The sequence below is a fragment of the Maniola jurtina genome, chromosome 3 (assembly GCF_905333055.1).
Source record: "Maniola jurtina chromosome 3, ilManJurt1.1, whole genome shotgun sequence".
NCBI lineage: Eukaryota > Metazoa > Arthropoda > Insecta > Lepidoptera > Nymphalidae > Maniola > Maniola jurtina.
In genome coordinates, this window is record NC_060031.1 from 4716545 (window position 1) to 4731822 (window position 15278).

At 36.2% G+C, this 15278-nt stretch overlaps 1 protein-coding gene across 1 annotated transcript in view; it reads right to left on the minus strand.

Moving 5' to 3' along the window:
- The window catches only part of LOC123878968 (actin cytoskeleton-regulatory complex protein PAN1-like), a 256319-nt gene that overhangs the window by 225303 nt on the left and 15738 nt on the right, over window positions 1-15278 (minus strand). The window contains exon 2 of the mRNA XM_045926376.1: window positions 12430-12532. Within this exon, the coding sequence (XP_045782332.1) occupies window positions 12430-12531 (102 nt within the window). The 5' untranslated portion in view covers window position 12532. The remainder of the gene's footprint in view (window positions 1-12429; window positions 12533-15278) is intronic.

Here is a 15278-nt window from a genome sequence, read left to right on the forward strand (position 1 = left end):
TAATTTATTTATCGTCTTTTAGCCATAAAATACCGAATACCAATCATCAATCCCTTAACCTGATTTCGGCATATTTTGGGGCAATAATCAAATAGACGTCATTACGTCAACAACAAAGGTGATTCAATGCGTTCTGACAAGTCAGATGCTAATCAGTCAACCCTTTAGGTCGACAAATCGCGGGATAACCCCGACTTCATAAACTAGGGTCTCCGAGACCCCGGGAGACTCGAGCCAACCTTGTTCTGTTTCTTTGAATATTTAACACTGTGTTTCGTATTTAACTAAAAACTGAATTTTTCCCATATACCTTCCAGGTTAGTTTGCTTTGATCTAGATGTATGCTCACTTACTATTGTGAATGCAAGTGTTATGGAATTAAAAATATTTTTTTAGCACTAGCTAATAACCGTGACTTTATCCACGTAAGTCAGGTCTTTAAAAACCCCGTGAAAACTGGAACTTTTCGAGACAAAAAGTAGCTTGTCTCACTCTCCAGTTGTCTAACTATATCTATATCTATGCCAAAGTTAACGTCATTCATTGCTTTATTACGGCGTGATTGACAGACCAACCAATAAACACAATTTCGCATAATATAGCTGATGAAAAATAATTCGTAGTGATCAGCTTATGTATATTCTTTATATAAAGTACAATATTCAAGTACCTAAGTATAATTCAAGACTCAACCTTAGCCTTGAATTATTATAATAACAGCCTTACCTAAGTATAATAACATAAAGGATCAACAAGAGAAGTCGGGTATTCTACCAGTAATAAATAATTAAGGCCGGGCCCAAACCACGCATTCCTTCCCAGATGACGACGACATCTTAAAATATGGCCACCCTTTCTTCAGCTGTTGACTTCGACCCTCGCCACACACTGCTCAGCATAATTAATAAATGACCCACTCGGTCCCTTAGGCTTCGACGAACATACAACAGCTCTCGACGACCTAGAAGTCTGCATAAACACAACAATCTCATAATCTAAACATATAAAAGGACAAGTGTAAATTAAAAATTTATAACACCCCCGACAAGTGAAGGTTACTGTAACTAGAAAAGAGCTGATAACTTTCAAACAGCTGTACCGATTTTTTTGGATTATAGTTAAAAACACTTCGATCAAGCCACCTTTCAAACAAAAAAAAAACTAAATTAAAATCGGTTCATCAGTTTAGGAGCTACAATGCCACAGACAGATACACAGATACAGGTCAAACTTATAACACCCCTCTTTTTGGGTCGGGGGTTAAAAAGGTAACTGACTAACTCATTGACTGACTGACTGATCTATGAATGCACAGCTGCAACTACTGTACGGATCGAGCTGAAGTTTCGCATAGGTACAGATAACTATTATGACATAGACATCTGTTAATAAAGGATTTTTGAAAATTCTACCCCTAAGACGGCAAAAGTTACCTTACAATGTTTTCCTTCATCATTAAAACACACTTAAGTTGGAAAAGTGTGAAGTGCGTGCCCGAGATCGAATCTCGATCTTCCGAATAGGAGGCGGACGTCTTAACCACTAGGCTATCACGACCTTAACAAGCTTACATATTACTAGGTAGGTATATACAGTTCTTAAACTGTAAGAACCCTGCGTAGCTAGTAAAAATGCAAAGCATCTATTTCAATCTCGGACTTTAAAGTATTTTAAACTCCAACATAGTTGCAGGTAGGGACACGTAGATAGGTGCATTTATTAATCAGAATAAATGAATGATCTCCCTTTTAAATCATCTAATTATTTAAAACGGCAAGCCTGCCCTTACCTCTAGTAAAGCAAAAGGTACTCTGTAATTACAGCTAATCGCATTGCAGCAATTAAAACAAATAGCCGATAGTATCTAAACAGCACGGCCGGGCCCGCACCGCGACTCTCCCATTAATTACTTAAATTTAATTCATATGAGACCCACGCACCACTATTTACATTCAGAAACCCACCCCGCCCGCATCTCACAACCCTTGCTAAACTTGTCAACCCTAAGACGCTAACTCCTAAGAAGACTTTCTTTGATAGTGCGCTCCGGTGGCTTTGAATAAAGGCCAGGGTCGATAGAGTTTTGATCTGTAATTTTATAGCTTTGAGACGGCCCCCAGATACGCGGTAGGTATAAGGATTGTGGCGTATCGAATCGGCTTACTTTGTTTTTGTTAACGATAACCGCTAAGTTCTCTACCCGTACAATCATTCTTTGAACTTTAAACAATGAGGTGGTAATTCTGGGGACCTTTGTTTTAACAAAGTTTAAATGACGTAAAGGTTACCGCTGAGGTACAGACACTTCTAGGTTTCCAATTTACGGAATAAATTGGGTAACCTAAACTAGATAAACTAAACTACGGAAAGTTTACATAATATTAAAAGGGATAGGCGAGTGTGATAGCATAGCACCATTTCAAAAGATTGACAAAGTTTATTAAAGATCTATTTAAGCAACAACTTTTTAGTAAAATTGGTAAAACAAATAGTAATTAAAACATTAGTGCTCTGGCATGTTTAAAAAATATAATAAGTAATTAATTAATTTATAGCCAGTGCCACACGGGATAATGTGACGATTCTAACGACGCTCCATACATCAAATCTGTTCAGGCATTTAGAAGTTATGGGTTCCTTTACACACACACATACATATATAAATCCTGAAAATAATACGCTAAGTATATTAACACAGACTTTTTTGGGCAGTCGTGTAATTTAATGTCAGCATTGTACACTCAAATTCTCAAAAAGAAAGAGACTTGTCAAATACCAAAAAGTACAGATCGTTTCGTTCCCAAAGAGAAAAGGATTAGCCCTTATCGGAGTACGCGTAAAGCGGTGATACTTATATGAGTGCCCCTTTTATTGCATTATACGGGGAAGGGTTGCCCTCGGCCCTCCGTCTTGCGTCTCGCGAGCACGGGAAGAATTTATAAATAAGTTAAGCGAGCCCGCCTTATTCTTCGCCTCAGCGTCTCACTTTGTTTTATCATATTTAAATTATTGTAGTCAGATGTGGAACGTGTACCTAATTGCTGTACTTTGTTAAGATAATGTACCTTTGGCGCGGCTCCACTTTTGTTTTCTTGTTTTCAAGCGGTATAAATTCACGGGAGGACGTCGTTGGAACGCCCAACTTTCATGTTCTGTTTTTGTGTGGACTTTCCTTTTGGGTGGAGTAAAATTTGTTATGCAGCCGCTTGAAGGTCGAAAGGTCTCGAAATAAATGTCTCGCAGTTCAGTTAAAGCAGTGATAGCCTAGTTAAGACATTGGACTCTTAATCAGGGGGTTCAGAGTTCAATCCCCTGACCTCTAACTTTTTGGAGTTGGGTGCGCTTTAAGCAATTCAGTAATACTTTAACGGCGACGGAAAACATCGTGAGGAAACTTGCATGCCTAAGAGTTTTTCATAATGTTCTCACAGATATGTGAAGTCTGCCGATCCACTTTTGTCTAACTTGTTGTACTATGACTAAACCCTTCTCTCTCTGAGAGGACATCCGTGCTCAGTAGTGAGTCAGCTTAGGATGATGATGAGTCCAGTTAAGAGACCACTACAGTACCTGATTAGTTAAATGAATCATTATTATATTAATTACAGATAGCTCTGAATTTGTATTGCACATTTTTATACATTTCGGTTGGTAACTCATAAAACAAAGTCACACAAATCGTGTGACTCACTACACGTCTTTTCTCAGTAGGTACCGAGTAACAATTTAATTTGCGTGCGAAGCGATCACAAAACGCCCATTCATCAAATGTTTTAATTTAAGCATACATTTCCTCACAAACGCCGCGATCTAGTTAAGAAAACAATGACTTATTCATATAATAACACAATATTTTCTCGTATAAATCATATTTAAGTGTTATTTCATTTCCTACAGACCCTCGCATGCAGCACACGCATCGAACGAATAAGTAATTGAAATTTGAAAGGAACTTTTGATTTTAGGAAAATGTTTTCACCCCGCTCCTTGTGAAATTATTATGAACCTACCTACCTACCTACCTACACATGCTGTTAATAATCCTAAAGTAAAAATTATCAGATGGATGGAAAAATCCCGTTTTCCTGGGAGCGGAGACGGGTTCTAATATGAGACGCAATGTGCGTTGACACATGGGCCCTGAGTTATATCAGGAAGACATCATCAAGACCGGGAGTCGCAGCCGAAATGGCTGAAACCAGTAATCGGCACAAACATGTCTCACTCATCGAGATTTACATTTTTTTTGTAAATATCAAATCACCAGATTCAAAACCGATAACTAGCTATACATTGTAGACTAAGTATTGTAAGTACGTTATCAAGTGTGTGACAGTACAAAGAGACAAAATGTCAACTTGTAGTATTGAGATTGGCTGTTCCCATTCCTCGCTCACCCGAGGCGTACAAGATTGCCGATCAACCCTTTGACGACGGGTTTCTTGTTAACAATGTTGTTAGACCTTTATTTGAATAGATGGATGATGCTTCTCTTTGATATTATCAGCTGGCATTATGAATCTCATGTAAATTACTAACTAATAATATCTATAATTTAGCTCTCTCCACTAAGTCCCTCACCTTAGCTTAGTTGATCACCATCACGATTTTCGACATAAAGTAAGTACTGATAAAACGCGTGGTTTTACAATTTTCTTCCATCATGGCAAGTAAACCTGTGATTTATTATTTTCTTCCATCAAGATCTATCGCTAGCAATACGAACAGTGTTATAAAAGTTCAGAGCGCCAGTTTCCCTAACTTGATCTGACCACCAGGTCTAAAAATAAATAAATAATATCTTCTACGCTGCTTTTTGCTCTCTACTTTCCAATGACTATATTATTATGATGATGTAATTAACGCTATGGTGATAATTTTCTCAAAATAGCTGAAAACTTGCAGGAAATTTTGAGAAAACGCTTTGTAAAAGCTGAAAGCTTGTAAAGTGATTCTTTTGCGTTATCTGAGTATGCGTATTATGTATACGTATTATTACATTTTGTATATTACTTTCAGCTTTTATCAAACTCTTAACGCTTCCCATTTATTCTTCTACCTTATGGAGTAAACAATGGAACTTCGTGGTATGTTAAACGATGGTAGCCCATAACATTAATTTTACTATTTCATAATTTATAAAAAAAGACATTAAAATTAACTTCAAAATAACGTGCAAACGCTGCTACCTCAAATCAAAGCACTAAGAACACTCCTAATTCGACAATTAAAGCGCGTCGCAAGATGTCGGCAACACCAATAAACAAGACTTGAACGCGAGCGCGAACGCCAAAAGTTTGGAAGCGCGCGGTGAGTGCAGAGGACCAGTAATGAGGGTTAGAAATTTCGGCACATTGCGGCCCAAACCGCAGCCGGCTTCTTGGCTTATTATTAATTCCGTAAGACGTGTCCCCGATGTCCAAGACGTGCGCTGAGATTCGAGACAAAAGTCACAAGGGCGGAAGGGACCGACCCCCCCGTACGTGTGGAGAGTCGACAAGTCGCAATATGCAGGAGTGTGGGATTTACAGGTGGTTTTAATAACGCAGCCTCTAATGTCGCGAGATGAATACTTAATGGACGGATCATCAGCGGATTTGGTGGAGACGGTTGACTTGAGTAATAATGGATATCTTTATTATCTTAATGCTCGAGTAAATAATGGTGGTGCCTCGCGCTGTAAGCTTGTTACAATATAGTCTTGACACTTGAATAATAATGTTTAAAATTTCTGTTCCAGATTTTCCTCGCGGTTTGTATTTATGGGCTAAGACTGTTTGTTACTAGCTTCGGGAGTAAAATTTAGAGATAGTAGTCTTCAAGTGGAACGTGTGGCCTAGTTGTGACGTCATATTATTAGCCATCGTTAGCGATTGTTATGTAATCTTAACCCATGTCGGTAACTGGATAGGTGACCAACTTTGAAGAATTTGACTTTGTCGTTTCTTACGTGCCCCGGATAGCACGTTATGTCATGGGTCTCGGTTAATATCACTAACATTCTGATAAAAACTGGAAACCTAGGAGTAGATCTCGTTCTCTTAATAGAGTTGTAAGCGGAAGGACCTGGGAACCGCTGATTAGTCACCGCATTACTATCCCAAGAGAACTCCTATCATTAGGTTTGGGATTGTATGTAAAGGGGTCAAATAATATCTTTGGTATTATTTTATTGTAAGAATTGTTATGATTAAATTAATTAAATACCTTATAGGTCCTGAAAAATTAAGATTTCTTAAAATTAGTTTAAAATGCTCGGTTATATCCGTTACAAGACAACAATTTACTTACAAAGTGCAAATCCCTTTAAGATGGTTTCGTTGTAGGGAGCGCTTTCAAAAACTCGTTAGGTGGTTGGAATTCTGCGGTGGAGGGTCACGTCTTGCAGGCTGCCTCAAGACAAAATGTCACAAGAACTTTATGATATATTGTTAAATTATAAATGACTAAAGATCCTGCTTGGCGGTTCATCATCATCACTATCAACTGATAGATAAGTCTCTTGTAAGGACTTCCACCCGCCACGGTCTTGCGCCACCTGATCCAGCGGCCCCCTGACTTTTTTAAATATTTTTTTTAATTACTTATCATTAAAAAATAGACCTCAGGAAACTTAGCTGTTTAAATTTTCAACATCAATGACTTTTTACCAAGCAAGGATTTTATCTCTGAACTCTGATTGACGACACTACTTATCGCGGTGAACACGCAACTTGTTACTTTTTAACCCCCGACCCAAAAAGAGGGGTGTTATAAGTTTGACGTGTGTATCTGTGTATCTGTCTGTGGCATCATAGCACCTAAACGAATGAACCGATTTTAATTTAGTTTTTTTTGTTTGAAAGGTGGCTTGATCAAGAGTGTTCTTAGCTATAATCCAAGAAAATCGGTTCAGCCGTTTGAAAGTTATTAGTTAATTTCTAGTTACTGTAACTTTCACTTGTCGGGGGTGTTATAAATTTTTAATTTACACTTGTAAGTTGTAAGTAAAGTTGTTAAACCACATCTAGATCGACAGGTAACAATAAAATCTTATCACAAGGTAACAAATCTTAAAAATCTAGAAAAGGAATAAATTTTTCTAACACAATATGTTTCTCTAGAATGAATTGGCAATCACTGATAGCGTGCCGTGCGTCGCACATTGCAGGATTATCTCAAGAATTGGGCACGCGGGACCAATAGCTTCCTAAACGCGAACCTAACTCATTGAGACGTCGTGTTTATGGGCGTGGGTAATCGATTGCTATATTTTTACTGCTTCCTCTTTTTGTGATTTTCATTTTGTTTCATTTGATCGATTTGTTGATTTATTTTTTTCCACAAAAGTTTCCTTCTAAATAGTATAATCCGCCTAATATTCTAGTTAAAATGATACATTAATTGTTTCGATCCTTTTGAGTCATTGTTTGAATATCTACTATGTACTTTATAGCCTAGCAGTGATCGCTTAGGGGTTAGGATATGGGTTTCCTATTCGAAAGCTCTGGGGTTTGACCCTACTCCCGACGCACTTCTCTTCTCTCTTCAACTTTTCGGAGTTACAAAGTTTTGAGCAAATAAAAATGTCACATGCTTTAACGGCAACCAACCTGCATGCCTACGACTCCTAAAGGAACCTGCATGCTTAAGACTCCGAGTTCTCATTAATGTTCTCAAAGATGTGTGAAATCTTCCATCTGCAATTTGGTCAGATTGGACTATGGCCTTAACCTTTCTCATTTTGAAAGGAGATCCGTGCCGAGTAATGGGCCGATCATAAGTTGAGATGATGCATCCTATAAATCAACTAAGTATATATTTTAGCAAACGTGCTCGTTTTTAAAGATAAAAACAAACTTTGTAATTACCAATGCAACTGTTACTGAAAAATGATTGTATTTTAAACTATCAAACGTTTTATACCAATTAAATTCCACCTTCAAGAAATTCATTCAATAAATAACAATTACTCTTTAATATGTTTCAATCGGGAGGCCATACATTTGTTGGCCGTCAGTAAATTACAGGCTTGAAGGTGCGAGGTGGCCGACACCGGAAGAAATATTGCCGACATAACGTATTTGTTCCGAATAGAGCTTGACCGCTGCAGTTATCGATATAACACTATTATATTATCGAGTGTATAAAACTTATACTAATGGAAACGCACAAAAAAATAGGTTAGGTTTTTTATATTTGATATTTTTATGCAAATTAGTTTTATTCGTAGGATTTAGGAATAGGTAGGTTTCTCAAGTGCATAGTATCTTACTGAAATCTTGTTCTCTTATTCGAACCGTATCTGAAAGGATCCAGAAGCCCCTACTACTCAAGTGTTTAGTCTTACTGTTGAAATCTTGTTCTCTTACTCGAGCTTTATGTACCACATTATTATCCTAAAAAAACTCCCACAATTGTATTATTTATGAAAACGGTTCACAAAACTCAGTAATGTATAAGATGCAAAGAGAGAGAGATGTTCTTACCTTGGTTATTTGTGAGATAGCGTGAAGTGGTGATAAAAGTATTTACCTGAAAAAAATTAATACCAAAGTAATTAAGAATAAAACTTAAAAGTTAGTTTAGTACCTTATGGTACCTACTATTAAGTATTCTGTGATTTATTAAAGTAAAAGTATTTATTGCGGGTCAAAGACCAATATAAAACAGTATAATTTTTTGCGATTTATAAGAACTGATTTTAGAGTCAGAGTAACTCACAAGTCGTTACATAACACATTTACTTCTTTTAGATTCTTCATTGCTTACCTACAAAAAATTCACTATACCGTAGCCAACAGAATATAAGTTGGATTTTTTTATCGATAATTATGCTTCTCACTAACTACCTCCCTGAGTGCAACTGTTTAACAAATCGGTGTATAAAAGACCGGCCGACCGCCCGCTGAGTGCTTAATCACTTAACACTCGCCAGATTAACGAAAAATATATAGACTTGAATGCCCCTCACTCAGTGATTACACGCTTCTGAACAATCTGGTCTAAGTCTTTGATAGGTAGTTATTAGTATTATACATATTTTGTACTACATGATGCCTGCAGCTTCGCCCGCTCTCTGTAGATTAATTTGATATTGACATAAATTACTTTATATCCCGAAAAATCAAAGAGTTCTCCCGGGATTTTAAGTACCAAATCCACGCTGACGAAATCGTGGGTATGTACCATCTAGTAGATATAGTCAAAATCGTAATAAGAGAATTAAATGAAAACGCAATAAAACTACCCCTTTGGAGATCGAATAAACTACGCAAACATCGTAAGAAATGCGCATCAATCCGGGCTAAAGCAAAGATTTACCCTTGTAAGGACATTAATTCTTACAGGACGCTGTAATGTAGACAAAACGAGCCGGACAAGGGGTGGCCTGCTAACAGCCAGCCGGCCGTGAAAAGAAACCCTTTTTCTGAGTGAAATATGAGTAGGTAGGACCTGCCTTCAAATAAATTATTATTTTTAAGATGACTCTATCTGCAGCGTGCTCCACACAAACGTAGTTTGGCTCTCAATTGAATATTCTCCAATCAAATTACCTAGAAAAAATTCTCATTCCAAGTTTCCACTTACAATTTTTTCCCTAAGTTACAGGATTCAAAGATTTGTAGGTATACGTCAGGAGTTCGTTAAAGTAAAAAAAGTTACACAGGGTAAACACTATAGGATTTATATACCCTTTGAATCCTGTAACTTGGAAAAAAATAGCAACTGGAAACTTGGAAAAAGAAAATCTGAAAAACATTGAAATCGTTGTGAGGTTTTCTACAAGTTTTCTGAAAATAATTGTGGCTGTACTTAAACTAGCGGCACGCTATGATGGCCGGTTTGACGTTTGTCCGCTCATGAAGTTCCGTATTAATTGATAACGACTTTGAAGGAAATAATTGTATTACTTTATTGACGATAGTGATGTGCAGAGATTCATAAATTTTATCGAATGTAGTTTTAGGTTTAGGACTCAAAATTTATTTATTAAATTGATTTCTTAAATGTATACAAGTGTAGAAAAATCAGTTTGCACCATTTAAGGGGTGAATGTACTTGTGAATATGAACAATTTTCACTATGTGGACAAACTAAAAGAAAACTAAAGTGAAAATAGATAATATTATAGAAAACGAACATATAATTATTAATGTATGTGATGATAGCAGTGACGACAGTGAAAATAGTAGTATGGACGAATCTGATTAATTATGGCCTTTTGTGGCACCTTTTTTGGTATCTTTTGTATTCATATGTTTCTTGTGTGCATATAAAAGAATATGTGTTTGAAAAGAGCAACCGCCGAGTTTCTTGCTGGTTCTTCTCGGTGGGAGGGGCATTCCGAACCAGTGGTAGATGCTTTTGACGATTCGAAAGAACTTGTAAAAGTCTAATTGAATAAAAACATTTTGAATTTGAATTTGAATTTAAAGTATGTATATTCATTTTCGTTCAAATATTCAGTTCGTTCAAATAAATTAAATAAACATATACATTTTTGTTTTATTAAACCTATTTAATCAGGTACAAAAACAAAACTTAATTGTTTTTTGTTCGAGAATAAATTGACATTCCACATCACTATTGTAATGTGTCAAACCGGCCATCATAGCGTGCCGCTAGTTTAGATAGTGATTAAAAAAATGAAGTAAGTTTTTGCCAATTTTGAAAAATCCTTCAGTAGATAGTGAGTTTACATTATAGTTAAACTTCAAAAAAAACAACGCGATATCTCCATTATTCTTACGCACAAGCATTTAATGGAAGGTCAATAGTATGTTTGCACGGTCATTGCAGGATCAAAGCCATCGTTGGGCAAATAACGATTTTGCTTCGTAAATAAATACTCAAAGGCCAATTCGAATAGTTTTCCTAAGAATGCGATCAAGGGGCGCATTGCTATGGCTAACTAACGTTCACTAAATGGATTTGCTTTCTCAGGTAGGTATTTTCAACAGATCTCTACAACTTCTCAACGTTTCACGAGTTTGTGAGTCAGCAATTTGACTAACCAACCCTTTTAATTTATATAAGCTAAACATTTTCTTAATCTCAAAAATGTTACGTGCGAAACTTACCTGATTAAACCTAGGTACTTACTATGCTGTATTTTGATTTATTAAATTATTTATAGGTTTTTTTTACACTAAAAAATAAGTACAGTACGATAATAATTTCAGATTTTATAGATTGATGTAGAATATAGCACGCAGATAGTCTTGACCTACGAACCTAAGAGGAAGGACCTAGAATAAAGGAAAACTCAATAAATGTATTTTAAAGTCTGAAAAAGTGTTATAATAAATGGAGAAAACTTTTTGAATTAATGTTTCAGTATTAAAAACGCCATCTATTCGCTACAGTAAGAACTTCAATAAGAAAGCTTTTCCCCTACCCTCATAAGCACGCGCCCTCTGTGAGGAAAATCCGTAACTTCGTAGAGCAAGGTGAGTTTCCATCCAAGGAAACCTCTTTCTAACCCGACTGGCTAGGCTATCCTTCGTTGTCGTTACTTTCATGCTCTAGGATTACTTTGTCTGGTAATTCGAGATGATCATCTGATTTTATTGGTTCACGTAAATTGAAAGAATGAATTATTTTACTCAACGCTGTGAAAAACCAAGTATTCACCGGTAATAAAACTTGCAGAAGTTAGCCCTGGCAAGCTATTTGCACTATAAACAAATAACACTTGCACTAGTAACACTCGCAGCAAATTATCTTAGCAAGTCAGTATTTACAGACATTGACATGACAACAAGAGTAGCGACTTCTGCAATTTTTATAGCTGATGGACATTTTGCATTAGGCCAAGTGTCCACTGGCAAGTAACTTCTGAAATTTCTTGCAGGAACAGCATTTTGGACTGTAAAACACTCGTAGAGGCAATTTTTATAAGTTTTGTAAACTAAAATCTTGAAGAAAATGGGTGACTAAGTTTCGCTCTTCCGTCGAGTTTTTTGTGTGAAAACAAATTTTCTTAGGGATGATACCTAGATGAACTTGGAAAGTAAAAATTTATCAAAGAACAGATGACTCTCTGTCACTCGCTCCATACAAACGTATTTTGGTTCTCATTTGAATATGGACCAATCAAACTCGATTTAGTTTTGTAGACACGTTCTAGATACTAATGTTCTAGATATGTTTGTAAATTACCAATTTTCCGTAAAAATAACGTGTAGCGTTGAAACTAAATACTTTAACGAAAATCTAAAAATTCACAAATAACGATATCAGTTTCTAGAACGTATTTACAAAATTTCACCGAGTTTGATTGATAAGTATTCAAATGAGAGCCAAACTACATTTGTTTGGCGTGTGTTTGTGTGGTAAGAAAGGTTTATTTGTAGTGAGCATTGATTTATTAGGTTAGCTGGTCGCTGGTAGTGAGGACTAAGTGGCTAAGTTATACATATACAGTACATCTTATAGAATGTTTACCTTGATAGATGGCGCGGGAGGATGTGGACCAGGCGACGACCTTGCATTCGGCAACTGTAGTAAGTGGCGAATGGTGTAACTCTCCCGCCCCTTGCGTGACATCCTACGACAAAGAGTAATAATGAAAACTTCTACACTTAGTTCGCTATTAAATACACAAGTGTAAATTAAAAATTTATAACACCCCTGACAAGTGAAGGTTACAGTAACCAGAAAAGAGCTGATAACTTTCAAACGGCTGAACCGATTTTCTTAGATAAGGTCAGGTGGGGTAAGAGGGACGCGGGGGGAAGAGAAACTGTAACTAGTAAAAAGAAAACTATAACGGCGAGCTCTATGGTCACTACGTTGATATAACAGTATTAGGCGTAGTTCATATATTCTTGGATGGATGGCGCTACAACACGGCAGGTAAGCGAGTAAAAGAGAGAAAAAAAAATCAGTTGTCAAACTAAAAAAAACCAAGACCTAGCGGCGTTCCTTGTTTGTGTTATTAAAATATTAAAAACATCAGTTTTGCGGTTGATTGCTATGGTAAGTGTAATTATTACGTTTAATCTTTATTTTCTACGTATTGTATTGTTTGTAGTGTGTGTTTTTAGTGCTTTTTCGATGTCAATAAAAACATAACCTTCAAAATGGCAAGCTGGGAAAGAGGAACGGCTGTACTAGGTTAAGAGAAACATATGTTCCTCTTTCCCGGTTTCAGGGGGTAACAAACATTTTTTAAATCCACTAAAATACCGGCTGACTTTTTAAGTACTGGCCAAGATTTGTAGGATAAACCTACCTATGAATATGAACAACTTTTTCTAAATAAAAAGTCAGCTGTTCCATACAAAAGTATCGATCAGCTGTGACCAAAATGTATGAAATACTTAGTAGATTTTTTTTTTCGAGTACGAAAGTTGGTCCCATACAAAAGGTTAAGGTTTATCCTACAAATTTTGGCCAGGACTTAAAAAGTCAGCCGGTATAACACGTTCCGTAAATAGCCATGATTTGTTTAACTGTTTATTGTTACAGAAAAAGCAAAATGCCTCGAGCTTACGAAAGAAAGACCGATAGTAGTATTTCACTACGAATGTTATTGTTTGTGACAGTATTTTTGTTGTGATACATTGTTGTTTACAATTACGCGTATAGGCCAAAGTAAAAGTTCAAAATTGTTAGAAGTTTGTTTTGTTTCTTACGAGTTAATTTTTTAAATTGTAATTAAGTAAAGAAATTTACTAAAACCATATCTGTTTTTAGAATACATTTCTATCCCAACTATTCCGACCAATATTATAAATGCGAAAGTCTGTCTTTCTGTCTGTCTGTCTGTCTGTATGTCTGTATGTCTGTCTGTCTGTCTGTTGCGTTTCCACGCCTAAACCACTGAACCAATCTTAAGAAATTTGGAAGGTAGGTAGCTTGACACCCGGGGCTAGGGGCATAGGCTTCATTTTAACCGATCACGGGACACTAAAGGGGGTCATGTTTTGAAAAATTGTGCCAAGCGCAATATAACCAAAACGCGGACGAAGTCGCGGGCGGAAAGCTAGTTTTTAATACGTTCATTTAATACCAGAAAAAGTTTAGCACCTCTGACCTTACCATTATGTTCCTGTTACCCCAAATTTCGTTTTTGTATGCTGTCAGCCTAAATAAGACCTTATTTTAAACGAGGTAAGGTTTTCATTCCCTTAACTCAAAAAAAAAATTAATACATGCTATATAAACACTTAAAAACACGAGTTATTACTTAAAAGTATCGAGTGTTCCTCTTACTTCAAATCTCGGGTAAGAGGATCATTTTTATGACCTAGCTTTGTTGCTAAATTGTGCCGTAATTATACGAACAATCTAGTTCTGTGTCAAAAAAAATGTTAGTATATTTCAAAAGCGAAGATTTGTTTCAATTAATATCGAAATAAATGTATAATTTTGATAGCTGATGGCCAAAATGTTCACAAACCAGTAAAGTATGTTTCTCTTACCCTACTTGACCTTAATAGCTTAGAACACTTTCGATCAAGCCACCTTTCAAACAAAAAAAACTAAATTAAAATCGGTTCATCAGTTTAGGAGCTACGATGCCACAGACAGATACACAGATACGTCAAACTTTTAACACCCCTCTTTTTGGGTCGGGGGCTATAAACCCGCCCCGGCTTAGCTCAAGTAGAATATTTGCATATCGAAGAGGGAGTGGAATTTCCAGAAATCCTGAAACATATACTTCGTCATTTTTTCCCAAAGCCCAGATACTAATTTTCATACATTTAACTTGAAAAATGGCGGACTTGCATACAAACTTTCATCACCTATTTAACCCCTTTAGAGGTGGAATTTCCAAAAATCCTTTACTATTGTGTACTTCGGTAATAAAAGGAACCTACTATCAAAATTTACAGTTTCTAACTCCAGGGTCTAGACTGAGCGTTGATAAGTCAGGACAACTCTTTTTATAAATATAGATCGTTCGGGTAAAATAGCGCAAAATATTTTTTTTTTTAAATCAAATAAACTTTCTCGAAAAGCTCTTGAATAGTTAAATGAATCTACTGCAGTTCACTGGTTCACAAAGCCCTCCTACGTATATGTACCTACCTACGAGTATACCTAGATCAGAAACCCTTTATCCATCTAATTTTATTTTATTTTATTGAAAAAAAGGCACACAAAAAATGTTTTACTTTTGATAAAAGTATTTTAACCTTTGTTTTACAATTGTACCGATTGTAAAAATCTAATCTTTAATAGGTCTCAATTTTAACATCAAGTTTTACTGAAGAAGGTCTTTCAATGTTAGATTAAATTCTCGAGGCGAATACCTCCCAACAATAGGTTACAATATTAGATAC